Source organism: Raphanus sativus, chromosome 5 (assembly GCF_000801105.2).
Source record: "Raphanus sativus cultivar WK10039 chromosome 5, ASM80110v3, whole genome shotgun sequence".
NCBI lineage: Eukaryota > Viridiplantae > Streptophyta > Magnoliopsida > Brassicales > Brassicaceae > Raphanus > Raphanus sativus.
In genome coordinates, this window is record NC_079515.1 from 26707143 (window position 1) to 26730224 (window position 23082).

The window sequence follows — 23082 nt, forward strand, 5'->3', positions numbered from 1 at the left end:
TTTAAGTATTTTAGCTTGCATTATACACATTTATATGTTATAAATAATTTTTTATTTTTATATTTTGAGAAATTTAAAGTATATACGAATTTTATTTTTTTTTAAAATAAAAAGAGTTATCTGAGTCCAAATCCAAACCGAACCCGCAGATCCGAACCAGATCGAACTCACAAAAAATCAAAATATAACTGAACCGAACCAAACTAAACTGAACCAAATGGTATCCGAATGTCCACCCCAAATCAAATGTAAAAAAAAAATCTTGATAACAAGATAGCATTCTAATTGTAATATTTCAATACAACATATTTTAAAAAACTCACCCCGCGCATGGCGCGGGTTATCATCTAGTTGGTGATTAAGCATGAATATATCTAGCCAAATTAACTTTTATTAATCACTAAAAGAGCATGTCTTATGGGGTTTTATTACATTAGTGGTCCATAGAGAAAGAGAGAGATTATGAGCCAAGCAGCTTCTTCCACCTGGCGTAACCAAGAACGACCATGAAGAGCACAAAGCAAAACGCAGTGATACTCCACACGAAGTACCAGAAGATGCCGTTTATGTTATACAACGGACATGGTATGTTCATCCCGAACAAGCTGGCCAACAACGTCTCTGCGGTTATCGCAAACGAGGCCATGGTCAGAATCAGCTGCAGCTGGATCAGCTGGTTACGTTGGTTGTCCAGCTGTATGTTCACGTAGTCTTCCGTGTCGTCGATGTATTCCCTCACGGTAAGAATCTTGTTCCTCATTCCCTCTAGCTGCATGAAGTATGCTTCCAGCAACATCTCCAGATCCTCCACGTCGTCTTCATCCATGTTGCTCGTCACCATGCTCGCGCTTCTGTTTGATGTGAGACGGTGAAGATTCGATGTGTTATGCGGTGGGACAACGGATAGTGTCCCCTCGAGCATTGCCTCAGCTTGCTGGTTCTGGATCCATTTCCTTGTCAAGTACAAGTCTGCCATGTCTTCATTGTCATCTAACAGATGTTCAAGTTCATCTCTCACCTAAATAACGTTACCAAACAAGCTGTCATGTTTCAACATTATATATAACATTGTGATAAAACGCTAAAAATGATTACCTTTTGAACACGGGCTAGCAAGCGGGTGAGATTACTCTTCAAACTCCTTACGTATTCAAGATTCTCAGTGCTGACATTCTTGGTGAGTTCATCAAGAACAGGCCACGCATCCGTCTCCAGCGATGCCACACTGCTATCAACGATAGAGCAGACAACCTCCAGAGCCATCTCGAGGACCTGAAACTCAAAAGGAAGCTCACTCTGCAACCCCTCTCCAGCTTCCGGATCAAGCAAAGACTGAAGAACTGGAGTAGCTTCCAACGCATTCCTCTGAGGAAACTGTTGCTTAAGCCGGTCAACAAACGGAAGAACCTCGGGGCGGAGAGGATCCAACAGCAACACCTCTTCTGCAGTAACGATCGCCTTGATAACCTCTAAGTTAACAACAATAGCTTTCTCCCTCGCTACACAGCAAAAACACACAAAGCTAAAGAAACTACAATAGAAACAAATATAATATCCAAATTTTGAATAGTTACTATTTATGTATCATTCAGACTTCAAATTGATTATACACACTTAACCACCGCCTAGCGATTTCTTAAACATTGATTATATATCTAGTCGCCGCCTAGTGCTAATCCTCTATAATAACGCCTAACTATGGTTCTTTAAGCATCGGTGATTCGTATTGTTTTACCGAGAATGTTGGAGGAGTGAGAGAAGACAGGGCCGAGAATCCTCAAATCCCTAGCGGGAACCGAAGAGCGTTTGATGATTGTGCTCTTATCGCATTCCACAACTTCCATCGCTCCCGTGCGATCGAACCTCATCCACAGCCTCGCTCCTCCGGCTTTCTTCTTCACCTTCCCCGTCGCCGCACCAGCCTGCGCGACCGATCCCCCCGCGTTGATCGGAGAAGGAGGAGGCGGAGACGAAGGATTCGACGTTTGGTTGGGATCGTCCTTCACCGACGAGCCTTTCTTCCGGCGGCGGATGCTCGAAAGACGGCGGAACGATAAGGGACCCTTCCCCATCGTTATCGATCGTCTAGAGATTGGCGGCGGTTAGGTGGTTGCGATCTCTGCCGCTTCTTCCTCGTATCTCAGCGGATCCTTCTTCTGCCATAAACGCGCTTAGTGAGAGAGGAATAAGGGGTGGATGCGAATTGGTTTAACAAACTTTATTGAGGGCGAGATTCGTAAAAAGCGAAATTTTCGAGTCGAACAACCATTAAAAAACTTACTTGGTTTATTTGGTCAACGAATTGGTTTTGGTGAGGTTTTTAATTCTACTGGTTTGGTTTGTAACGGTTTAGTTTGGACTCACTGATCACATTCACTACGTACGTACTGGGCTCTTGAGTATGCAAATTCTCTCGAGTATTCTCATTCGGTTCATGTTTTTGATAACAAATCTACTCGAGTTTTATTGTATATCGGTACATAAATCGGTTTAGAACCATTTGGGCTCGATCAGGCGATCCATTCAGTTACCGTTCAGATTTGAGTTTTTGGATTGTTTCAGATATTTTATAAGTTTCGGAAGTATTTTTACATGTGTTATATAAAAAATCAATTTTTTAACGAATATGCCTATTAACTCACTTAAAATAAAACATTAAATTAGTGTTCCTAGGTGTTCCTAGATTTCATCGTTTGTATGGTGGGTTAAAATCTGTTGCGATTGTAATCATGTTATCACTTTGGCTAATGAAAGTTGTTGATGAGTTAAAAAAAAACATTAAATTTGATAGACATTAAATAAACTTGAATAATGTATAGCCAAATTATAAGGTTAAATATAAATTTAATATTTGAAGTATTTATTTATGTTTTGAATATCATACTAATTTGAACATTTATGTATTTATTCATGTTTTGATTTTCTGGATTCTCAGCGTTTTGGATTTTATGGATTTTCGTAGTTTTTGGATTTTTAGATATCTTTTTAAAGATATTTGTTTGGGTTTGGAATATACACCATGTCAAAAAAACTGCATTACATAATCTGTTCAGATATTTTGACAGATCAATAGATTCAGTTACAGTTGCCAATGGCCAAAGAGTTGCTCTGTTCATCACATTCACACACATTCATGTTCAGCGAACATTTAACACATCCCTCAGCTTAAAGGCATCTACTATCAAGCTCTCATGGAAGAAAGAGAAGTAAGAACAAGCTCTCATGGAAGAGCACAAAGAACAGAAGCTCTACCACATGTCATCATACAAGTAAATCTATCAACTTTTCAAAACACATGTCATGCTAAGATTAATTTCTATTTTTTGTTATTACTTTTATATTTTGAAGAGCATAAGGTGTTCTCACCAATGATGATGCTCTATCTAACCATCTCCTCAGGACAAAGGCTTCTCCTTAACTTCTTGATTCAATCTGATTCTTATCATGCCACTTTTCTTATATATATATATATATATATATTTGAAAATTTTAAAACTCTATTTAATTATTTACTATTTTTTTTTGTTCAACAATTATTTACTATTTTATATTCTTTAAAAAAAACCCATCATAGTTGTTCGGATGATTGAGTAATGCATCTGTTTATGAAACCATACATATTCCATGTGGTGATTTATGGGTAAACACTTGCATAAATTTACTCGGTATAGTGCACGGTTTCGCACCTCAAAATATATGATTCCAAAGGTTTCGAAACTTCTGTGTAGTACTAATCTCGTAGGCAACGTCGTTCGCCATTTATGGTCATGCGTTCGAGTAGATTATGATTGTCTATATTATACGTAAATAGTCAACACTATAATACAATACCATTTTCAACACTTCATTCACGGCAAGATAGATTACAAATACAATAGTATAAATCCAAACACAACGCATTTATTAAAATCACAATTTTACTTTGTACTATATCACTGCTCATTAATTAAATAAAATCACTTTGATTTATACAAGCCCAGAGTCGAAGACAACACCGGTTGAAGGCAACCATGAATTCCCGCCAATGAAACCAGAAACAGTAAACCCTTGGGCTTCAGTCAAACTCAACGCAGGATGATACCCAGGCCAATCAACCCGACCCGAAACCGATGACCCAGGACCCGAATTACCAAACTCTCCGTAAAACAGACTCTTCAAAGCAGAATTACTTGACCAAGGAGACCAACCCGAGGGATGTATCGAACCGTCCAAAAACGATTGCATCACAACAGTCCTCGAGTACTGTTTCCACGGTCGACCCAAATAAGTTCCGGTTGAACCGGTAATCCTACAATTATGAATCGAAATTCCGGTATTCTGATTCGGGTCGGACCGTCCTTGGGCCGTGACGTAGTTCTCATCGAGGAGCCTTTTCGTGATACGATGTTGCAGCTTTGCAAAATGACGGCGGAGTTTCCGAAGATGAAGTCGACGGTGCCGGTGATGTCGGTTCTCGGTAGAATTGTCGTTTGGAGAGAGTGTAGAGTGTGTCTTGATAACATCGATTGAGCATCGGTATACAACAGATCTATCTGACCCGACCCGTAATGCTACCGCCTGTTCCGCGTTTGGTCCAGCGCTGTTCACAAATGTAATGTCCCGAGCTATGAATCCGTCTCCCATAGCGGCTTTCAAAAGTAAATAATAATTCAAATTTTAGAAAAAAATTCCTCTGTTATTTTACCAAAAAAAAAATTCCTTTGTTTTTAGTCGATACTACATGGTTATATGCACATAAATCTAAAAAAAATTAAATATTTTCTAGATAAAACATTTATAAAATTGTCACTTAATTATAATCTAACTAGTGATGACCCAAAAATATAATTTAGCCAGTAACAAAAAAAAAAAAATATAATTTAATATGATAAATTAATAATTTTTTTGAATGAATGTAAAATTTATTCAATCAAAAACTCTTTACATCAAAGTGCTACTGTTTTATTTACATTGACAAAATATTAATATGCAAAAAAAAAACCTCTTCTACAGTTCAAAAAATTTTACATTAAAAATGAAAACATCAGTTAAAAATATATATATATATATATATATATATGTAACATAGTAAATAGTATGATGAGAGCATAACTCAAAAATGACATACAATAAACTACAGATTTTATTTGTTAATTTTATAAATAAAATAAACAGATAAATAGTGCATATGTTAGGCTAGCATATGTGTATATTTTAAAGACACAAATAGTAAAAGTATCCAATTAGTTTATGAGTGAATGTTAATCTCACCGACAGTGGCGGTTTGGTAAGTATTATAACCGCCTCGGTTACTTCTGCTACCGACAACGACTGTTTTGCCCTTTCCGTCACCAACAAGCATGACGTTCTTCTGCTTGCTCGGGATGTTGAGATTCTCTTTATACGTTCCAGCTGTTAAATGAATTACGCTTCTGCCATTCGCCTTCTCCAAAGAAGCCAACGCTTCCGCTACGGTCATGTGGGTCCCGCTTCCATCGGCGGCCACCACTGCGTGAGGTCTCAGCTCTTCCACCGAAGCTTCTAAGAGCCTCTGGTCCGACGATGAAACCCACGTCGGAAAATCCTGACCGGACAGTAGTTTACGGCCAACAGATTCAGGTGTAGATGTGGAAACGAACATGTCTAGCGATTTGGTGAGTAAACCGGTGAGGTTTCTTGCGACGGAATCTATCGTGATTCCGCCTTTGTTGAGGCTTGTTTTCTCACTGAGGCTTTGCTTACATGTCTCTTCATTAGTCAACGCTGCGCTTAGCCACGTATGGACATCATCATCATTGACTTGATCTCTAGGATTGGTGATGCGAGACAACATGTCGATTGTGTCGTCTAGCAGCTCAAGACAGTCGTTGACCGGATCAAGTATGACCGGTTGAGCTGTACGGTGTGAGAGAGTGAGGCTTAAGGCGAGGGAGTGAGCTAAGAGAGCGTGGTCCAAGCTCAGTTGGACTGAGTTGAGAAACCCATCGTCGGGAGTTGAATGTTTGGTTCTTCTTGATGATGATGACTCGGAGTTTGGGTGTCTTGAGAATTTGGAGAATTTTGATGAATTTGCAAACACTGAAGTATGAAGGTAAAAGAGGTTTAATGTCAGAATGAACCATAGTTTGATCTGGACTTTATGGTTTGGTAACGAGGATGACGTAGTTGCCATGTTGTGTGATTTCCGTGAAGCTTTTGACGGTTTGTGTTTTAGAAGAGAAGTAGTGTTATGTGCTTCCCAATGATCTGTATATATATAGATATTGTTTCATGATCAACTAAGTACTAGGTGTACTGAGATCCTTTCGAAGAGGAGGTCGACCAATTTCGTAAACGGTAGGGACTAGGGAGACTTTAAATGTATTTATCCCGTTTTGATGTATTGGGTTTCCTCCTCTTTGGTATGTTGGGTTACCTAAAGTTTTTACTGGTCTGTAAAGAAAACAAGTTCTGTTCTATTTCAATAAAATTGTGGAAATTCTTTGATAAAAAGTAAGTATTCAGCCATAGTATTGTGACAACATTAAAGTGATTCTTAAGTTTCAACCATATAACTGCATGAGGCCTGTTCAGTTTATTTGATAATGGAAAAGTAAGTCTTAAGTTTTAACCATACTGCATGACTCCTAATATTTTTCTCAGAATCTTTTTCTCAGAATCTTTTTCTCGTTATTTAATGATAGTTTTGTTTCGACGAAATTTTTTTCGTAGGAGTGATGAACTTGTCAAAGAAAAATATATTATATAGATTTAAGATCCATAATAAAGTAAGTCACCATTCCATGCTTTTTTTTTGTTCAACTCCATGCTTATAGATAGAAACGCATATCAAATAGATTTAAGATCCATGATAGAGTTTGGCCGTTCGTGAAGCCATCTCAACCTGCATTGACAAGGGAATCCATCAGTTGCATGTAGGGTTTCCGATTGCAGAAATTTATGGAATTGTTGCTGATATAATTTGTTTGTCATGAGCTTTTCATTTTATCTCTTTTCATGGATTCATCGTGGTAAAAGAAAGATGCGGTTTTTTTTTATTAACCTTGGGTATCTTAGACCCTATGAATTTGCCAAAACTAATTCTTAACAAGAAATGTAGTTTATGGATAAATGAAGTCTAAAGGATAACTTCATATCTACGCAACCACAAGATAAAGTATAGAGAGATTTCAAATTCGGATTGTTTAGCAATTTAAAATCTGCTTACAATTATACCACTACCTCGTAGTCGATGCGGATTTTTTGGCAAAGTAAACTATGGAGTTTAAGTTTATGCTTAATGAAGAAGAGATAATAGAAATGGTTGTAATTATCCATTAGGCTTAATTTGACTGTTTTATGGGGTTTTCTCAGGTCTATTTTTTCCTAGTTATAACTGCATGAGTCTTAAAAACAGTGAATCAATTTTTTTTTAAACAGTAAATCCAGGTCAGTTGTAAACCTTTTATGCATATAAGACAGCCCACAATCCCTTTCTGTCTGGTAATAATTGATGACTTTTTGAAAGGTCGATTTGTTTTTTTTCTTAATATTTAATGGTTTACATTGTTTATTACCTCATCTGTTATTCAGTAACAAGTTACAAACGATTGCTTATTTGCCATGTAACCGAATGTGGTTTGATTTCTATTTTCGTAGACAGTTTCTTCTTATTGACATAAGTATAGTTGTAATCTCGTATTATAGCTCATAGCAATACTCATAAGTTCACCTAATGAGCCAGAGATCAGAATTAAACAGTAAAGCACGTATATATTGATGTACATATGGATGTATTAGTTTTTTCTTTTTGTAAACTAATATGGATGTATTAGTTACGAGTAAATTATAATATCTCCATAACTATGATATACACAAAGCCAGTCACTGCAAGAATTCACTAGATTAGCTATGGGCTGGCAAAGACATTTCCGTAGCTAAATATATTAGCTACAAAAATAGCGACAAACTACATAATTTTGTTTTTGTAGCTAAATTTGTAGCTAACCGTAGCAATTCGTAGCTATATGGCTAGAGATGAATTCTGTTGATCTCTGTAGCTAGATAGCAACGTCTTGGCTAGAGATAAGTTGTCTCTATAATTATTGTACTTAATTATCAATAATTAAATAACAAAAACCTATGTATTATCACCAAATCCTATAACCTAAAATCTAAACCCTAAATCTCTAAATTTATATACTTTAACCTAAACCTACAACTTTGTGTGTATCATCGTTAACCCCTAAATCCTAAACAATGAACCTAAATTTCAAACCCAATTTTGGTACACTTTAATCTTAAACTACAAATGCATATATATGAGTATCAATCCCTAAACCTTAAACCCCAAACCCCAAAACCCCAAACTCTATACACTCTAATATATCTTGAATTGTTATCCAACACTTTTACAATTTTTGAAATTTATTTTGAAAATTCAAACTCATTACTTGTATTTTAATCTTATACCCTATACAGTAATTCTAAAATGTTAAAATCTGATCTTAAATGGTCGATAAAAGAAAACTCTGATCTTAAATGTAAACTTTAAAATATTAAACTGACACTTGGATGAGATTTTGATCCAAGAGACAAAAATCAATTTTTCGTTTTTCTTTTTCTCTCCTTTCTCTTCCTTCGACCGATTCTCATGCTCTCTTTCTATTGGTCAATCTGTTCCTTTCTCTCTTTCTATTGGTCAATCTTCTCATTGGCCAGTTCTGAAGTCACACGGATCGACATATCTACCGTTGATATGTTTTACTCAATGGTCCAGATTTCTTTTATTTTTTTGTTTCTACTCTTCCTCTTTTTGTCAAATTTTTAACATATCTCACAGAGAGTTTCTTATTCTCTTATTATTATCTTCACCATTCCGATAGAGTCAGAGCCTGATGTGTTTCTTCATCTCATCTCTCTCTTTCTTAACATCACAGATCTATAATCTATTTGACAAATAAAACTACAGATCTCATCTTCTTCCTCTTCTTTGCACCAGACCTCGTCGTCGTCGACACCACCGAAGATCTTTTTCATTCTCTGACTTCAATGGAAGCGGAGACGGTGAAGCAGAAGCTTGGCGGAGGTGGCGCGGCAGACACGAAGACGTCTCCGTTCATCAAGTTCTTCTCAGCCTCTCTTTGCTGCGAAGCTCGCCAGTCAAGCTCTCTCTCTCTGTGATTTTGTTTTGATTTTGGTCAAGGAAGGGTTGTCATGAGCAGAGTCGGTGGTCGTGAGCTTGAACACAGAGGAGGTACGGTGTGGTGGTGCGGTAGTGGTGGTAACCGCTCCTGCTCACCGAAGAGTGAAGACAAAGCTTCATGGTGGTGCGGCTGATGATGATGACGTTTAGATCTAGATTTTGGTTTAGGTTTACTTTGTTTCCTGTTTAATGTTTTTTTTTTGCTTCTGTTTAGTTTTTTTTTAATGTTTGGTTTAATTCTGTAAAGCAATTGTAATATATAAATCACGTTTAATTTCATAATTCAGCAGCTCTCAGATTAATTTTTGTTTAAATTTATTTTATTTAAATTTTGATTTAATTTATAATTTATTTTTAAAATATTTTTTTAAATGTTTTACCCACATAGCTACAGAAATTCATTAGCTAGATTGTCACTAATTAGCAAAAGAAAAAGTCGTAGCTATGTTGTTGCTTTTGGCTACGGAAATTGCTTTAGCTACTCTGTCGCTATTTGGTTACAGATTGGCGACAGATTGAGTTTAGCGTCGGTGCTGAGGCCAAGGAATCAATTCGTCGCTATCCGTCGCCTTCTTACTTCTAGCTACGGATTATGTCTAATAGCAACAAATTAATCGGTAGCTATATTAACAAATTCTTGTAGTGAGTCTAGCTTTTTTTTTTACTCGAACAACCACAAAGCCAGTCTAGCTAATATTTCAGTATAACCTTAAAGGGACCAATTTTTTTTTGAAAAAGGATTTCATATTAAAATGCATAAGTATTACAAGTATGAGTTTTCACTCATAAGTCTGAGAAAGTTTGCAACAAGAATAGAGTTAATCACAAAGGGACCAATTTTTCATACCAAATAAATGTCCATTTGAAAATACATAGTACTAGTAGTATTCATGAGTTTATGCGTTTGTTGTTCGTAATCAAAATATCCTAAGTATTACTGAAAAATACAAGACAACCATTACACTGCATGATATCTGCATGGACAAACGATTCCACCTAACGCACATGGAAAAATTAAATTAGAATTAATGTGATGGGTATCATTTTCTCCGAGCTCTTAAGAGATTTAATGGCGCGACGCACGTCACTCGTCGTCGTCACTCTATTCACCGACTTGGACCCGCGGATACAAATTAAAGCCGCAACTAAATTTCAATTATTCAAAGATAACTTGTCGTCCTCATTTAGTGTATATAATTTTGTTAATTTCAGATTTTAGATTATAATTATAACCTATCATTAGTTTAATTAGGCTGCGTGTCAAAGAACTTAATACATACAATTTACTATAATTTAGTTGCATACTAATATGGAATGTAGTTGTGTAACTTAAGGTGAAAAGTATCAAATTTTAGCAACGAAAAACAACTTAAGGTGAAAAGTAACATAGCCCATTTGATTGCATGTTGTATCGAGCTGAAAATTTTGAGAAATGCTTGAAGTCTGTATTCTTGGACTATGCTTGAAATGCTTACGTCTGGATTTGCATTTATATGTTAAAAATACAGTAAATTTAGAATGAAAGTATGAGCAGAAACATAAAACAACTTGAATAATATGCACGTAGACAGGTGTGAGCAGAGAACAATGAAAACCTAAAGTGACCTAGTATCAATTTGTTTCCTTAAATTGACAGTACTACCAAGATACTAGAAGATACATATTCCTTTATCTGGAGAAAAAAAACATATTCTCATATTCATTTTGATAGAGGTATAGACGAATACGTAAATACAAAATCTTTTTCTACATATGAAGTTGATTAGCCAAACAAGAACTCTACAACTTGGGCACTGAAGATGTCTTTGTCTCTGAGTTGAGATCTGAGCTGGAAAACATCCATACCACTTAAAACCAAACACATAGATATCTCTAGACTCTATATATAGAGTCCGAGTCTAAAAAGCATAATATATATATATTATGCTTTAATATATATATTGGTAAATTTAAATATATTGGTAAATTTAAAGTTTATAATTAAAAAACATCAAACATATACAGAGCTATTAATTTTTATAATGACTTCATTGTTAAATATACCATTAATATGTTTTGGAATATGGTCTAGATATAATTTGAGATGGCAGTGATTACAGTGTCATCAATTTATTCAAGATCAGTTATCTTTTTTGAGTTATATATAAGCTTTAGTCTAAAAATTTCAAGATTATAGAAAATTCGATCATTAATAAGAGGCAAGCCCTAGGGACTTTAATAACAAAGGCAAACCCTAGGATCAAGTTTATTCTGCTGCACATCTTATTATCGACAAGTCATCGTTCATCTTATCCTAAGCTATGCTAATTAACTTCATAAACCAAACTATTTTAGTTTAGATCATTGTGTAGCGTCATAAAAACAAAATTAAAATGTATCCAATATAAAGTTGATGGTTGCATACTGCTGAAGCAGAGGAATTGACTGATTTGGAGCTTCTACTTGACTTCACCACCTCCAAACCAATCTTTATCATTTCGAAGTTAAAAATTATATAACACACACACAACTGTAATACACCTAGAACTTTTCCCAACATTCAGTATATATAAATAAAATTATTGAGTATATACAAATAAATCACATGAATTGGGTTTTAATAGTTTAACAGAAACCTTTTCTGATTGAAATTTTACCCGGGAGGTTGGACAGCATTTGGTTCTGAGTTACTTAGACTCATGAGACAAAAGACTCAATATCTTGAGTTTGATCTTGTTTACAGAAGTAAAAACTTTAATCTTACAGAACTCGGAAAGCTCGGAATAAAATTTCGTACTTTTTTGTGCAAATGCATTATCATATATTGGTTAGTTGCTAGTGTGGAAAGCATGGTTGATGATTAATCAATAAAAAGTGTTTTGCTGGAAAAGTGAGGGAGAAAATCATTCCACCTTGCTCGTGCAATCATCAATAAAAGCGGTTCTTCCAACCTCAATCAGGTACATGATACCCCTCAAACAAACTTAATCATAGCGTCATATTAATTCACATTCGTATCTTAATATACTAATCCACTTTTCTCTTAACCAATTGAGTTAGCTGCAAATGTTACAATCATTTTCATGGAAATGGTCGTATTCTTGATCTGTTACGGTTGTAGTATATATAATATTAAGCTTGTCGGCTATCTTCCCTTGTAAAGCTGAAGTTTTGCTTAAATAAAATTATAATAAAGTTTTAGACTAGTGCAGACTAATGCATTCGATTCAGTGACTGAAATGGACTGATTTGATTCGTTAAAAGCAGAAAATGAAGGTTTTAGAAGCGTCATTGGCACCTAACGCTTTTGTTATGATTCATTAATAGAAACGACAAAGTCATTACTCCATAATTATATAGACATTTCAATATTAATATAGGAAAAAGAGCTAATTTAACTTTAAAGTTTTTAGTTATTGACAAATCATAAAAGAATAGAGGCGACGATACCCATATAACCTTCTAGAAGTCATGTTATCTATTAATTTAAAATCATATTTTTTATTAACGATTTAGAAGTCACCATTTGTTTAATATGTTTATTTTGTAATTTCTATCAATAATTTTAGTATATGCATTTAAACAGATATATATATGTTCCAAAAATTTATCTTCTCATACATATAAACTGATATTACTTAAAATCAGGATTGAGAAAAAATATAAATTTTTCTTTTTTACATCCAACACTAATGATCTTGCAAATCTTATTAAATAAGATTTTTTATCAGCACTAAATTTAATTTTCACTATTCATTTAAATATTATAATAAAAATAAATATTAGATTGTCAAGTATTTTTGTATATCAAGCGATATTTTAAAATAAAAACGCCAACACAGATAATTATTTATATTTCACATTCCAAACTATTAATGTTTTTATAATTTTTTTTTGTGGGTTACTACCTAAAATATAGAAAATATTAAAATTTCAAGACATGTTGAATGAACATATTAACTTATTCATATTATAAATATCAAAACAAAAAATTGATAAATGTGACGTTGATCAATGTGATTTATTAAGAAAAATGATATTCTTTATATTTTAAAATTAAAATAAAATTATAAATGATGCAAAAAGTTTAAATGGTGGGTTAACTATTTTAATTTTCACATGTTATATTTTTATAAATATTAATTAAATTTATATATTTTCTCATTTAAAATTTAATAATGTTGAAATTAAAAATAAGTGTAAATGAAAAATAAAATACGTAAACAAACTCAATATATATATATATATATATAAATGAAAGCTTAGATCAATTATTTATTAAAAATTATGGTTTTGAAAATGCGGGTCAAATGCAAAACTATATTCATTTTTGAATTGTTTCTGTCTAATTTATATCATTTATATTTTTGGTTATAATGAAATTTGCAATTTAAATATGAAATGCAACTCAAGATGGCGGAGATTGGTATCTCCAAGAGTGATTAAGAGGACTGAAGCATGCAGGCGGATTCGGCTAAATGGATATACCGAGAGGACTGGATTGTGAAGAAATCAAGAAGCAACCGTTGCGGAAGCTTGCTTCTCAAGTTACTCAAGAATCTCTGCTCTTATCTGCTCCGTATGCTGAGCGGATACTGTTTGGGAGTCCTTCATAGTGCGGATCAAGCGTCTGCGTAACGCTTTCGAACCTGAGCGAGTCCGTTCCTTGCATAGCTATAAGAAAATAGAAAGGAACTCAGATGAATGATAATACCATATATAGATCATTAATACATGACAAATCTCTTTGTACCTGTGTGACTACATCCATGAAGAGTATGAAATGATCCAACTTCATCAATTGGAGAGTCTAACTTCTAGTCGTCGCTATAATCATCGTCCGGAAATTCATCATTATCATCATCATCGCTGTAAGAGTAGAAGTCCTTTGCCTAAACATACAAGCTCAGTGATGATGATACCTTTTACAAGAAAATCACTTTAAGAGGCTTTAGTTTTACAAGAAAATCACTCTTGCTTTTACTATGTATCTGTTGCAGGTGGAAAATGCAGAGCTCATAAAACGTCGGCAAATGAGAATCAAAAGATGTTTCTTACAAATGAGTAACATATTTCATCTTGTAAACTACAGACACAAATAATGGACACAACCTACCAAGTCCTCTTCTGCAAAATCTTTCTTTTAGCATTCGATGATTACAAAACATATAGTAGTAGTTTTCATAACCCAACAAGTTCTTCCGTCTGTGAGCCAACATAATCCAAAGCCCCTTCTTGTTCTTTATCACACAACACAGTTTCTTTTGCACCATCAATATCATCATCTTCTTCTTCATAGTCACCCTCATCTTCATCCTCATCCTCATCCTCATCACTACTAGTGATATAATTGTCTTCATCATCATCATCATCAGTTCGGTAGACTCCAGCAAGGCTCGCTGTCTTCTCATCTACGAGACCAGTAACTTCCTTAGCTTCTTCCAGCTCATCTTGAGTCGAAGCCAACGACAAGAGCACATTCTTAGCTTTCTGATCAGGTGGCACTCCACAGCTCTCCATCTCCTTGTACCAACTAAGAGCGCTCCCGAAATCCTTGCACCTCCCAGACGCATCCATGATAGTGGTCAAAATCGTCTGATTCGCTTTGATGCCACTTAACCTCATTTTCTCGTATACCTCCATAACCTTATCAAGATCGTTTGCTTTCGCATAACCTTTTATCATCGTCCCATAGGTTACTATATTCGGTTCAAAACCATCCACTTTTATCCTCTTGAAGAATTTCTCAGCACCCTCCATGTCTGAAGCATTGACATAGGATGATAACATTGTTGTGTAAGAGCATAGATCCGGATAAAATCTGCAAGAAAATTAGGTTCCGTTACCAATCTTAAAATGTAGAAGCAAACCCGCAGGCCTAGTTCATATGATGATATATAACTACTTCTTTTACCTGTCTCGTCGCATGCTTTTAAACACGGTCTTTGCTTGCTCCACCATTCCAGAAATAGCAAATGCATCAAGCAAAATGTTATAAGCTTTATGCGTCGGCCTGATTAAAGACAATAATAATATATATTCAGAAGAGAACTATTCTGTAGAATCTTCAGCTATAGCATCAAAAATACAGAAATAAAACTGACCTTACACCAGCATCAAGCATCTCTTCAAAAACAGATAGAGCTTCTTCCTCTCTTCTTGCTCTTCCATATGCTTTGATAAGCAAAGCATAACTTACAACATCAGGTTGAATACCAGATCTTTGCATCTGCAAAATTAAAAAAAAAAAAATTAGATCACACTACTATCACAGGGCACAATACTTATATAAGAAAAGATCATTCAAATCAACCTGGTCATAGATCTTAGAAACTTCTTTATAGTTAGTTTCAAAGGACATAAGGCTATTGTAAGTGACAGTAGACTGTGGAACTCCTTTCTCAGCCATCGAAGCAAATACTTTTCTAGCCTTCTCATAGTTTCCAGCCTTCTTGTACATGTATATCATCATGTGATACATCTTCTGGTCCGGCTTCAACGGCGATCTCTTCTCATCTAAAAGAGCCTCGAAAACCTCTTCGGCTTCTTTAAACTTGTTCCCTTCTACAAAAGTCTTGAGTATGATCTGATAAGTCACAGCAGATGGCTCTGGTCCTGAGGACTGCATTCTCCTGAATATGGCTTCGGCATTGTTGCATTTGCCTCCTCTTCCGTAAGATTCCATGAGAGCGGTGTAAGAAATCACGTTTGGACTCGAGCCCATCTTGGTCAGTACGCTTAAAACTCTCTCGGCTCCATTGAAGTTTCCTAGCTTCCCGTAAGCTGTGATGAGCATCAGAAAGTCCATTTCGCTGAAGTTCCACCAGTTCTGGTATCTAAGCCATTCAAGAATCTGGAAATCAGAAAAAAAAGAAACAAAATATAAGACACAACTCTACAACTTTCCTGTTGAAACTAATAGCTTGCAATAGTCTTAACACTGCTGAGAGTAAGCACAGTTCTTTATTCATGCAGTAAGAGAACAAACACAGCTCTTAGCAGCACTAGATTAAGATGGCTCATCTAATATCTATCTCTCTACCAAGATTCAAGACTAACTTCATTCATTGAAAACGAGTATTTATCACTCTCCCATACCTCACTGACGAGGTTCCATTTCTTGAGCTGCTTAAACCTAACCAAAGTACCCAAAACAAGGTCTCTGGGAAGACCTTGGTCACCATCAGTTCTGTACTGCCTAAGGACTGAAACTGCAGAACCAGCTGATTCGATCTCTAACATTAGCCCTCTCCATCTCTTCTGATCCACCTCGTCTGCTGCATCTTTGAAAACCTCCATCTTCCTCCTCTTTTGCAAAAACTTCCTTGGGGCAAGCATCCCCATACAAACAACTCTGAACCGGTTTTGGATCTTAACACCAACATTGATAATATTGTTCTGTAGTTTCCTCTGACTGACACAAAGATATAAACACACAGAGACTTTCAGTAAATGAAACAGCTTTAAGGATACAGATTAAGCTCTGCCCCAATCGATTGAATTAAACGAAACACATCACGGGGTTTGCACAGAAACTCGTAAAGGCGGTGCCTTTTTCGATGAATGACGGAAACAGAGTCTAGAAACAGAGCATGTCAAGAACCTAACCAAACTGGGTGCTGTTCGAGAAAGGTAAGGAAGTAGATAGGGGAGAGAAAAAGGAAACCTGTGATTACTTGATGGAACTGAGACAAAGGGCTTGAAAATCACAGTCTGTGACATCTAAAGTTCGTAGCTTTCTCCTCTGTCGCAGCAGCTAAGAGGACGAAGAAGAAGAGAGCTGTTCTTCTCTTATCCTTTAGAATTAAAATTTCAAAGTTTGATATTTTTATTTTACTTTCTTTTTTGTATTTCTGGAGCATTTATAAACCTTAAACTATTTTTGGGGTCAAAATATAAATTTTCTTAACTTTTTTTTTTTTAATTTTTTTTTAAATGGCTGCGTTAAGGACGAATCGTGAGGGAGTATTATATCACGTTAGCGTTTTCCGATTTCGTTTGTCGCGTCTGCTTTTTTATTAAACTTGGTAGAATATAAAAAGGCCCGTTAGAGTGTCTTTCTAGGCCCAATTCGGTCTTTTTATCAAATCTTCTTCTTTCTTTTTTGTCAGGAAGCTCATATATCAAATCTACAACTATGTCTATAAGTGGAAAATTTCACAATGTCACATTATGAACTTAATAATGTCGATATGCCTATCACCTCATCCAAATATAAAAATAGATGATACATAACACTTTTGTTCTCAAGACTTAATTATTAATATTTAACTGTTTTAAACAAATAATATGTATGAACTACCTTAGTAGAACCGTATAATACATTTCATAAGTTTCATGTTTTATGCCTCCAAGAATAGATGATAAGAATATTTTCCACATCAACCAGTTTTACCCATACGAAGACTGTCGGTGGTAACCGGTGTTGACAGTTGACTTTGTTGTCCCACCTGAGACCCAAATCTCATCATGTCCATTGGTTGTTGCACTGTTTGCGTCTGCATGTATGTAGTTTCAACATTACACATCAGATACTAGACGTTTTTTATAAAGAAAACAATAACAATACTCTTCTCCTTAAAACGTTGCACTAACCTGAGTCGTTGCCGGCATCGGTGGAAACCCACCCATGTACCTTGCAAGCTGCTCCGACAACATTTGGTTCTGTGCTTGCATCTGAAACTGTACGGCCGGGTTTTGACATACTAAACCGGGATGGTTCTGTGCAGCGGGTCGGTTCATAACCGGAAACTGAGGCATTTGCATTTGACTCTGCATAGCCATCTGATTAATGTACTGAGATGACTGTACACCAGGAAACATCATCGGAGTCGCTGCTGCTGCAGCCGCTGCCGCCATTCCACTTCCCATCCACATCACTTGGAGTTGCATTTGAAGTGTTTTCAAGTAATCAATGGCTTCGTCCAAAATCGACGCTTTATCCGTCTACAAAATTAAAATTAAGGAAAATGACTTAGAAATCACAAAAAAATATATTACGCTAGAACTAGCACATAAGAAAAAATGACTAAATTATCAATAATTAAGAATGACTAAAGTAGCTTAAACAAATACTACCATAAATATTAACCTCTAATCACTTAACTCGAATTTAATTATGAAATAAAATTATATTTTTAGACTTTAGTCTTTAGTTAATATATTTTTGGGTTCTTTTTGGTTATTTTTTCTTTGCTTGTTTTGGAACAATAAAGTATTTTTTTTTCGAATAAATCACAATAAAGTATTTTAATGCTATTTCGGGTATTTCTCCAAAAATTATTCCTCTAGACTATATTTGCGAAGTGATTTTGCCACATGTCCTCTCTAGAATCAGTTTCACAAAACAAATATGACGTAGCTACTAAAATTGATGACATGGCTTCCCGGAAAATATGACATGGATAATTTCATTTAATATTGATTTATATTTTTGACAAACTTATTAGAATATGGTAATGATTCATATATTACATTTAATATTGATATTTCTTTTTGGTAAACTTTTTTAAATATGGTAATAGCTCATACATCATCTATAAAATAAATATATTCATATATAACAGTTCAAATTTCAAAATATTATTATTTTGTATAATTATACAATTTGTGTTACTAAAGCTTTCAAAAAATTCTACAGTTTTAAAAAAAATTAAATATCTAATCGTAAGATTATTAATTTCTTATATATCAACAAATTTTATAAATATTGTTTAGGCTAATTTTTTTTATAATTATGCACTTTTATATCCTTTTTATTAATTTTATACATGTTGATTTAATAATATCCAATATATATTAAATATTAGTAAGAAAATAGTAAAATCTATTATATTTACTAAAATTTATTTTTAAATATAAGTTAGATTTAAAAAATATTTACTGCACATAGTGCAGGAAAACACCTAGTTACATATAGTTAATCAGTCACCATATTTACTCACTTCATTACTTTTTGAGCTTTTTGTCTTAAAGGAAACTTACTTTACTGCAATGAGGTATAAGTTCTTGAAGAGCTTTCATTCTCTCATTGATCCGATCTCTCCTCCTCTATAACAAACCAAGATCACAAAAATAACATACTATTAAATTTTTAAATAGGAACTTCACCTAAAGATTACATATTTTTTGCTAAAACAAGCAATAATTGTATATAATGTAAAATTACATACCCTTTCTGAGAGATTATGAACTTCAGCCGCACGGCTTCTTCGGGTAGATCCTGACCGTTGGCTAGATTTGTTACCCATGGCTTGATCATCAGTTGACATCAGACGTACATCAGACTGAGACATGGATTCTTGATCAGTGTCCATTGCATGCTTTCTTTTACGGCTAATGGTTACGCTTCTCCCACTCTCGGTTTCTTTGCTGCAACCGGACGAGCCACCAGACGAAGTGTCAAGTCTTTCTTCAACGTTCTTGCTTCTAGCATTCATAGAAACCGGAGGATGAGTCACCTGATGATCATTTGTAGAGTGGTTGCTCCCACAGTGGCTCGGTCCAACACTTACAACCGGTGGCCTAAACTTAGGAGGAGCCATGGCTTTAGCCTCGGGTTTGGCTGTCTCTTTGATAGTCAGTGGCTTCTTGGGATGATTTGGACCATCAAGGTGATCGATTGAAGAGAAGAAATGGGAGGAGAACTCCGATTCAAAGGGGTCAACTACGTCTTCAGGAGGGTATTGGATCCAGGAGACGGTTTCTTGGTCTCCCTGAACATTGTCATTAGGTCTTCGTATTGTTTCTTGATTGTCAAGTAAAGCATTGTTGGGTTTTCGTAGTGTTTGGTCATTTTTGTGGGTTTGGACTTGGACTGATGGTTCTCTACGAACTTGGCTTTGTAAAACCACTTGACCATCTCTCCATAGTAGCTCCACTAGTTCATCTTCTGGTCTGTCCAAAACAAGAATAATCATCACTTAAACAATACAACTAAGTAATTATGATTAGAATTTAAAAATGAAGTTGATAATTAGTATAAAATATATGGCTGGATTGTATACGTACCTGACTGATCTTTTGTTAGAGGACATGTGAAAATTATCTTCAAAATTCCAATCAGAAAACAGTTGTTCCATGTCAGATCTCTACAGAAGATTCCCAAATAAAAATATAATAATTTACTTTTTGCAACAGAATAAAAAACTAATGATTAGATATATAGTTGGTTAAGATAATGTTTAACATGAGCTTTTAGATTTATGAGCATAAAAGGATGATGAAAGCAATCACAAACGTTGAAATATTTATTCCAAATCCCAACAGTTTAATTATTAGAGAAGATTAGGAAAAGAATTATAAAATATATCTCATCTCCAGCAATCCAGGAGATAATGATTTAATATGGCATAAAAAGTAACTAATTCCATATATAGTACATCTCAAAACCCAAAACCTTTAAAGCAATTACCAGATTTAGAAGCCCCTGAGTGATGAGAAGATCTTCTTAGCTATATCTGCTTTGTGCTTCACACGTAACAAAATAGAGCTAAGAGAAGTCTCTCTCTCCTAGCTCTGTAGGTTTTTATCTCTCTAGATATATCACAAATTTTCAGAAAATGATAAATGAAAATTGAAACAGAAGAAGAGGGCATACAGATAGAAAGGAGAGGCCAAGGTTCTTGCCAGGTTCAGACAGAAAGCGACAAGTGAGGAAAGAGAGGCAGAGTGAATACAGCTAGCTAGCTAGCGAGCGAGTGAGGGAGAGATAATGATTCGGTGGGGGCAATAGTACTGAAACCCAATCAGGATGTGCGACACGTTACGAGCTTTCAGACAACGAGTTGATTGTTAATTGGACCCACCACCTCTTGGATCATGCTTCTGCGGAGGTGAGAGATCTATTGCTCGATTTCTAGTGGTGGATTCTGATCTGTACCTTATCTGAAACACTCTTGACCAATGATTAAGGGTGTTTTTGTCAAGTTACCTAAATCATAGCCAATAGTACGAAATGGAAAATAGAAGTAATAATTTGATTTCCATAATTAGATTTCTGCATATTTTTATAAGTTCATCATCTGCTAGGAAAATATGAAAGGGTTTATAATTGTCTGAATTCAATTCTGTCAGACTCTCGTTACAACCGAGAGGAAACATTTTCCACATCGCATTTAATTCCCATGTTGACTACGAACGGTCTTGTATTGTGTTACATAAATTTGTAACGGACGGTGTCTATATATAAAAGTTTTTCATAAACTGTAAAATTTTACAACCAAAGAAACTTACATTAACGATGTGATGGTACATGGGGGGCCGTCATGACTCGTTGTCATGGACCACAAACAATGGTCCACCAAAATTCTGCTCAAATTAATTTTCAGATCCTTATCACATTAGTTTTCATATTAGCTCAGTTATAAACCCTTATCTTACATAATTTTGTTTGTTGAAAGTGCATAAAATCCCTACCGATGTAATGACAATGAAAATATTATGATGATATGATGGATACTTTGAGAATATATTGCTACTTTTACAAGTTGAGATATTGTGGGGGCAATTGTGACTAGAGCATCCACCGAAAGTAGAAGACGTTTTACTTAAAGTATTTGGGTCTCATTTACTTTTTTTCTAAGAAAGAGACAAGTTTGTAATGGTGTCGATTCGAAGCCATAGAAAGCCATCAGCCAAGCAGAGGTAAGTACTATTTGCAGCCATATATATACACACATATACACACGCACAAACAAACACAGGATAAAAATACTTGGTCCCAACAAGCTATTATTATTTTTGTTAGAAATTTATATGATGCAAGTTGTGTGGACTAGGTTGATAGGTAGATTCGTCCGTGTGAGTAAATATATATTGGATTTTTCTTTTCTGTATGGATGATAAATGAAACGATTCTTTTCTGAATATAATCGAGTAGATGTACATGCACGGCTTTAAACCGTATTTCATGAAACCCCTAAAAAGCCATACCTTGTTTTAAAAGCCGTGGTGACTCAACTATATTCGAATGCACATTATCAAACTCATGTCGGTATAGTCCTCGCCTCGGTGGATCATTTAATTTCATCTTCTAACCAATATGTGAATGAAAGCCATGATGGATACTAGATTTCGGCTATATATAAGACACCAATAATCTTTTATAGCTAAATTATTACAGTTACGAGTATAACGTTATCTTAAAGCGAATATTTAATACACATTGGTAGCTGAGTTTATTTTAATATATAAACCGGAGAACAAAGTTGAGTAACTTGTAGATTTTGTTTTTTTTTTTGGATAATTCAGCATATTTGAAAGGTTATAAATGATAAGGTCTTCACATACATCTTCGTGTGATACCATCAGCTCCCTTGTGAACAGTGCCGGTCTAACATTTTATATTGTCCTAATCCAACTTTTAAATTATACCCTTCATTTTTATCCAAAATTACAAACACTAATATAAATATAACTAAAGTTTTCATAAAACAATCAAATCACATCAAATTTATATAGAGAAACAGTAAACAAACTAAAAATATAATTGCATTCTTCTTGAAAAAACCACTTACTAATTTAATAAATCTTTAATTATATCAGTTTTAATTAATCTATTTAATCTCATGTATAACATAGTAAACCATAAATAAATAAATGTTTTAGCTATTATAATCGATATTAGAATAGTTAGCATACACATTAAGCAATTTATGTGTTTGATAACAATCTTCCATTTTTCAACAAAAAGTACTTTACTAGGCTTTGTAATTTTTTGATATTGATTCTCATAAAAATTTTAGTCTTCTAAACATATTATCATCAATTATTTCTTAATGCATATCATTTTGAAGTTTTTCTTTTTTTTCTTGAACTTATCATTTTGAAGTTTTCAAGTTTAAAAATTATGATTTCAAATTATTATAACTAAAAATGTTAGTATTATATTAAGTAAAAATCATATCAATTTTCTTTATTTATAAATATTAATAAGAAAA

At 34.6% G+C, this 23082-nt stretch overlaps 4 protein-coding genes across 6 annotated transcripts; all 4 read right to left on the reverse strand.

Annotated features, from left to right (window-relative positions):
• Window positions 1-373: 373 nt before the first annotated feature.
• On the reverse strand, window positions 374-2215 carry LOC108805336 (magnesium transporter MRS2-4). Its single transcript, XM_018577352.2, has 3 exons — window positions 1736-2215; window positions 1096-1499; window positions 374-1018 (listed from the first exon to the last, which is right to left on the reverse strand). Exons 1-3 carry the CDS (start codon window positions 2070-2072, stop codon window positions 461-463), a joined length of 1299 nt encoding a protein of 432 aa, XP_018432854.1. The 5' UTR covers window positions 2073-2215; the 3' UTR covers window positions 374-460.
• A 1593-nt stretch (window positions 2216-3808) lies between these two features.
• Window positions 3809-6345, reverse strand: LOC108857533 (probable pectinesterase/pectinesterase inhibitor 35). Its single transcript, XM_018631526.2, is given in 5 exon segments — window positions 3809-4364; window positions 4367-4453; window positions 4456-4500; window positions 4503-4628; window positions 5251-6345. Coding segments are annotated over 5 exon segments (1557 nt in total). The 5' UTR covers window positions 6152-6345; the 3' UTR covers window positions 3809-3966.
• A 7805-nt stretch (window positions 6346-14150) lies between these two features.
• On the reverse strand, window positions 14151-16985 carry LOC108856194 (pentatricopeptide repeat-containing protein At3g59040). Its single transcript, XM_018629945.2, has 6 exons — window positions 16809-16985; window positions 16241-16556; window positions 15456-15995; window positions 15247-15371; window positions 15057-15155; window positions 14151-14963 (listed from the first exon to the last, which is right to left on the reverse strand). The coding sequence occupies exons 1-6, from the start codon at window positions 16862-16864 to the stop codon at window positions 14324-14326; spliced, it is 1776 nt and encodes a 591-aa protein (XP_018485447.1). The 5' UTR covers window positions 16865-16985; the 3' UTR covers window positions 14151-14323.
• A 395-nt stretch (window positions 16986-17380) lies between these two features.
• LOC108856357 (transcription factor PIF5) lies at window positions 17381-20897 on the reverse strand. 3 transcript variants are annotated; one of them, XM_057011146.1, is made up of 7 exons: window positions 20742-20897; window positions 20556-20659; window positions 20153-20189; window positions 19315-20038; window positions 19127-19192; window positions 17738-18088; window positions 17381-17640 (listed from the first exon to the last, which is right to left on the reverse strand). In XM_057011146.1, the coding sequence occupies exons 3-7, from the start codon at window positions 20176-20178 to the stop codon at window positions 17524-17526; spliced, it is 1284 nt and encodes a 427-aa protein (XP_056867126.1). In that variant the 5' UTR covers window positions 20179-20189; window positions 20556-20659; window positions 20742-20897; the 3' UTR covers window positions 17381-17523. The 3 variants fall into 3 exon arrangements, with proteins under 3 accessions (XP_056867126.1, XP_056867125.1, XP_018485638.1); XM_057011145.1 differs by having other exon boundaries at window positions 20153-20232; window positions 20742-20896; XM_018630136.2 differs by lacking the exon at window positions 20742-20897 and having other exon boundaries at window positions 20153-20232; window positions 20556-20731.
• Window positions 20898-23082: the final 2185 nt, after the last annotated feature.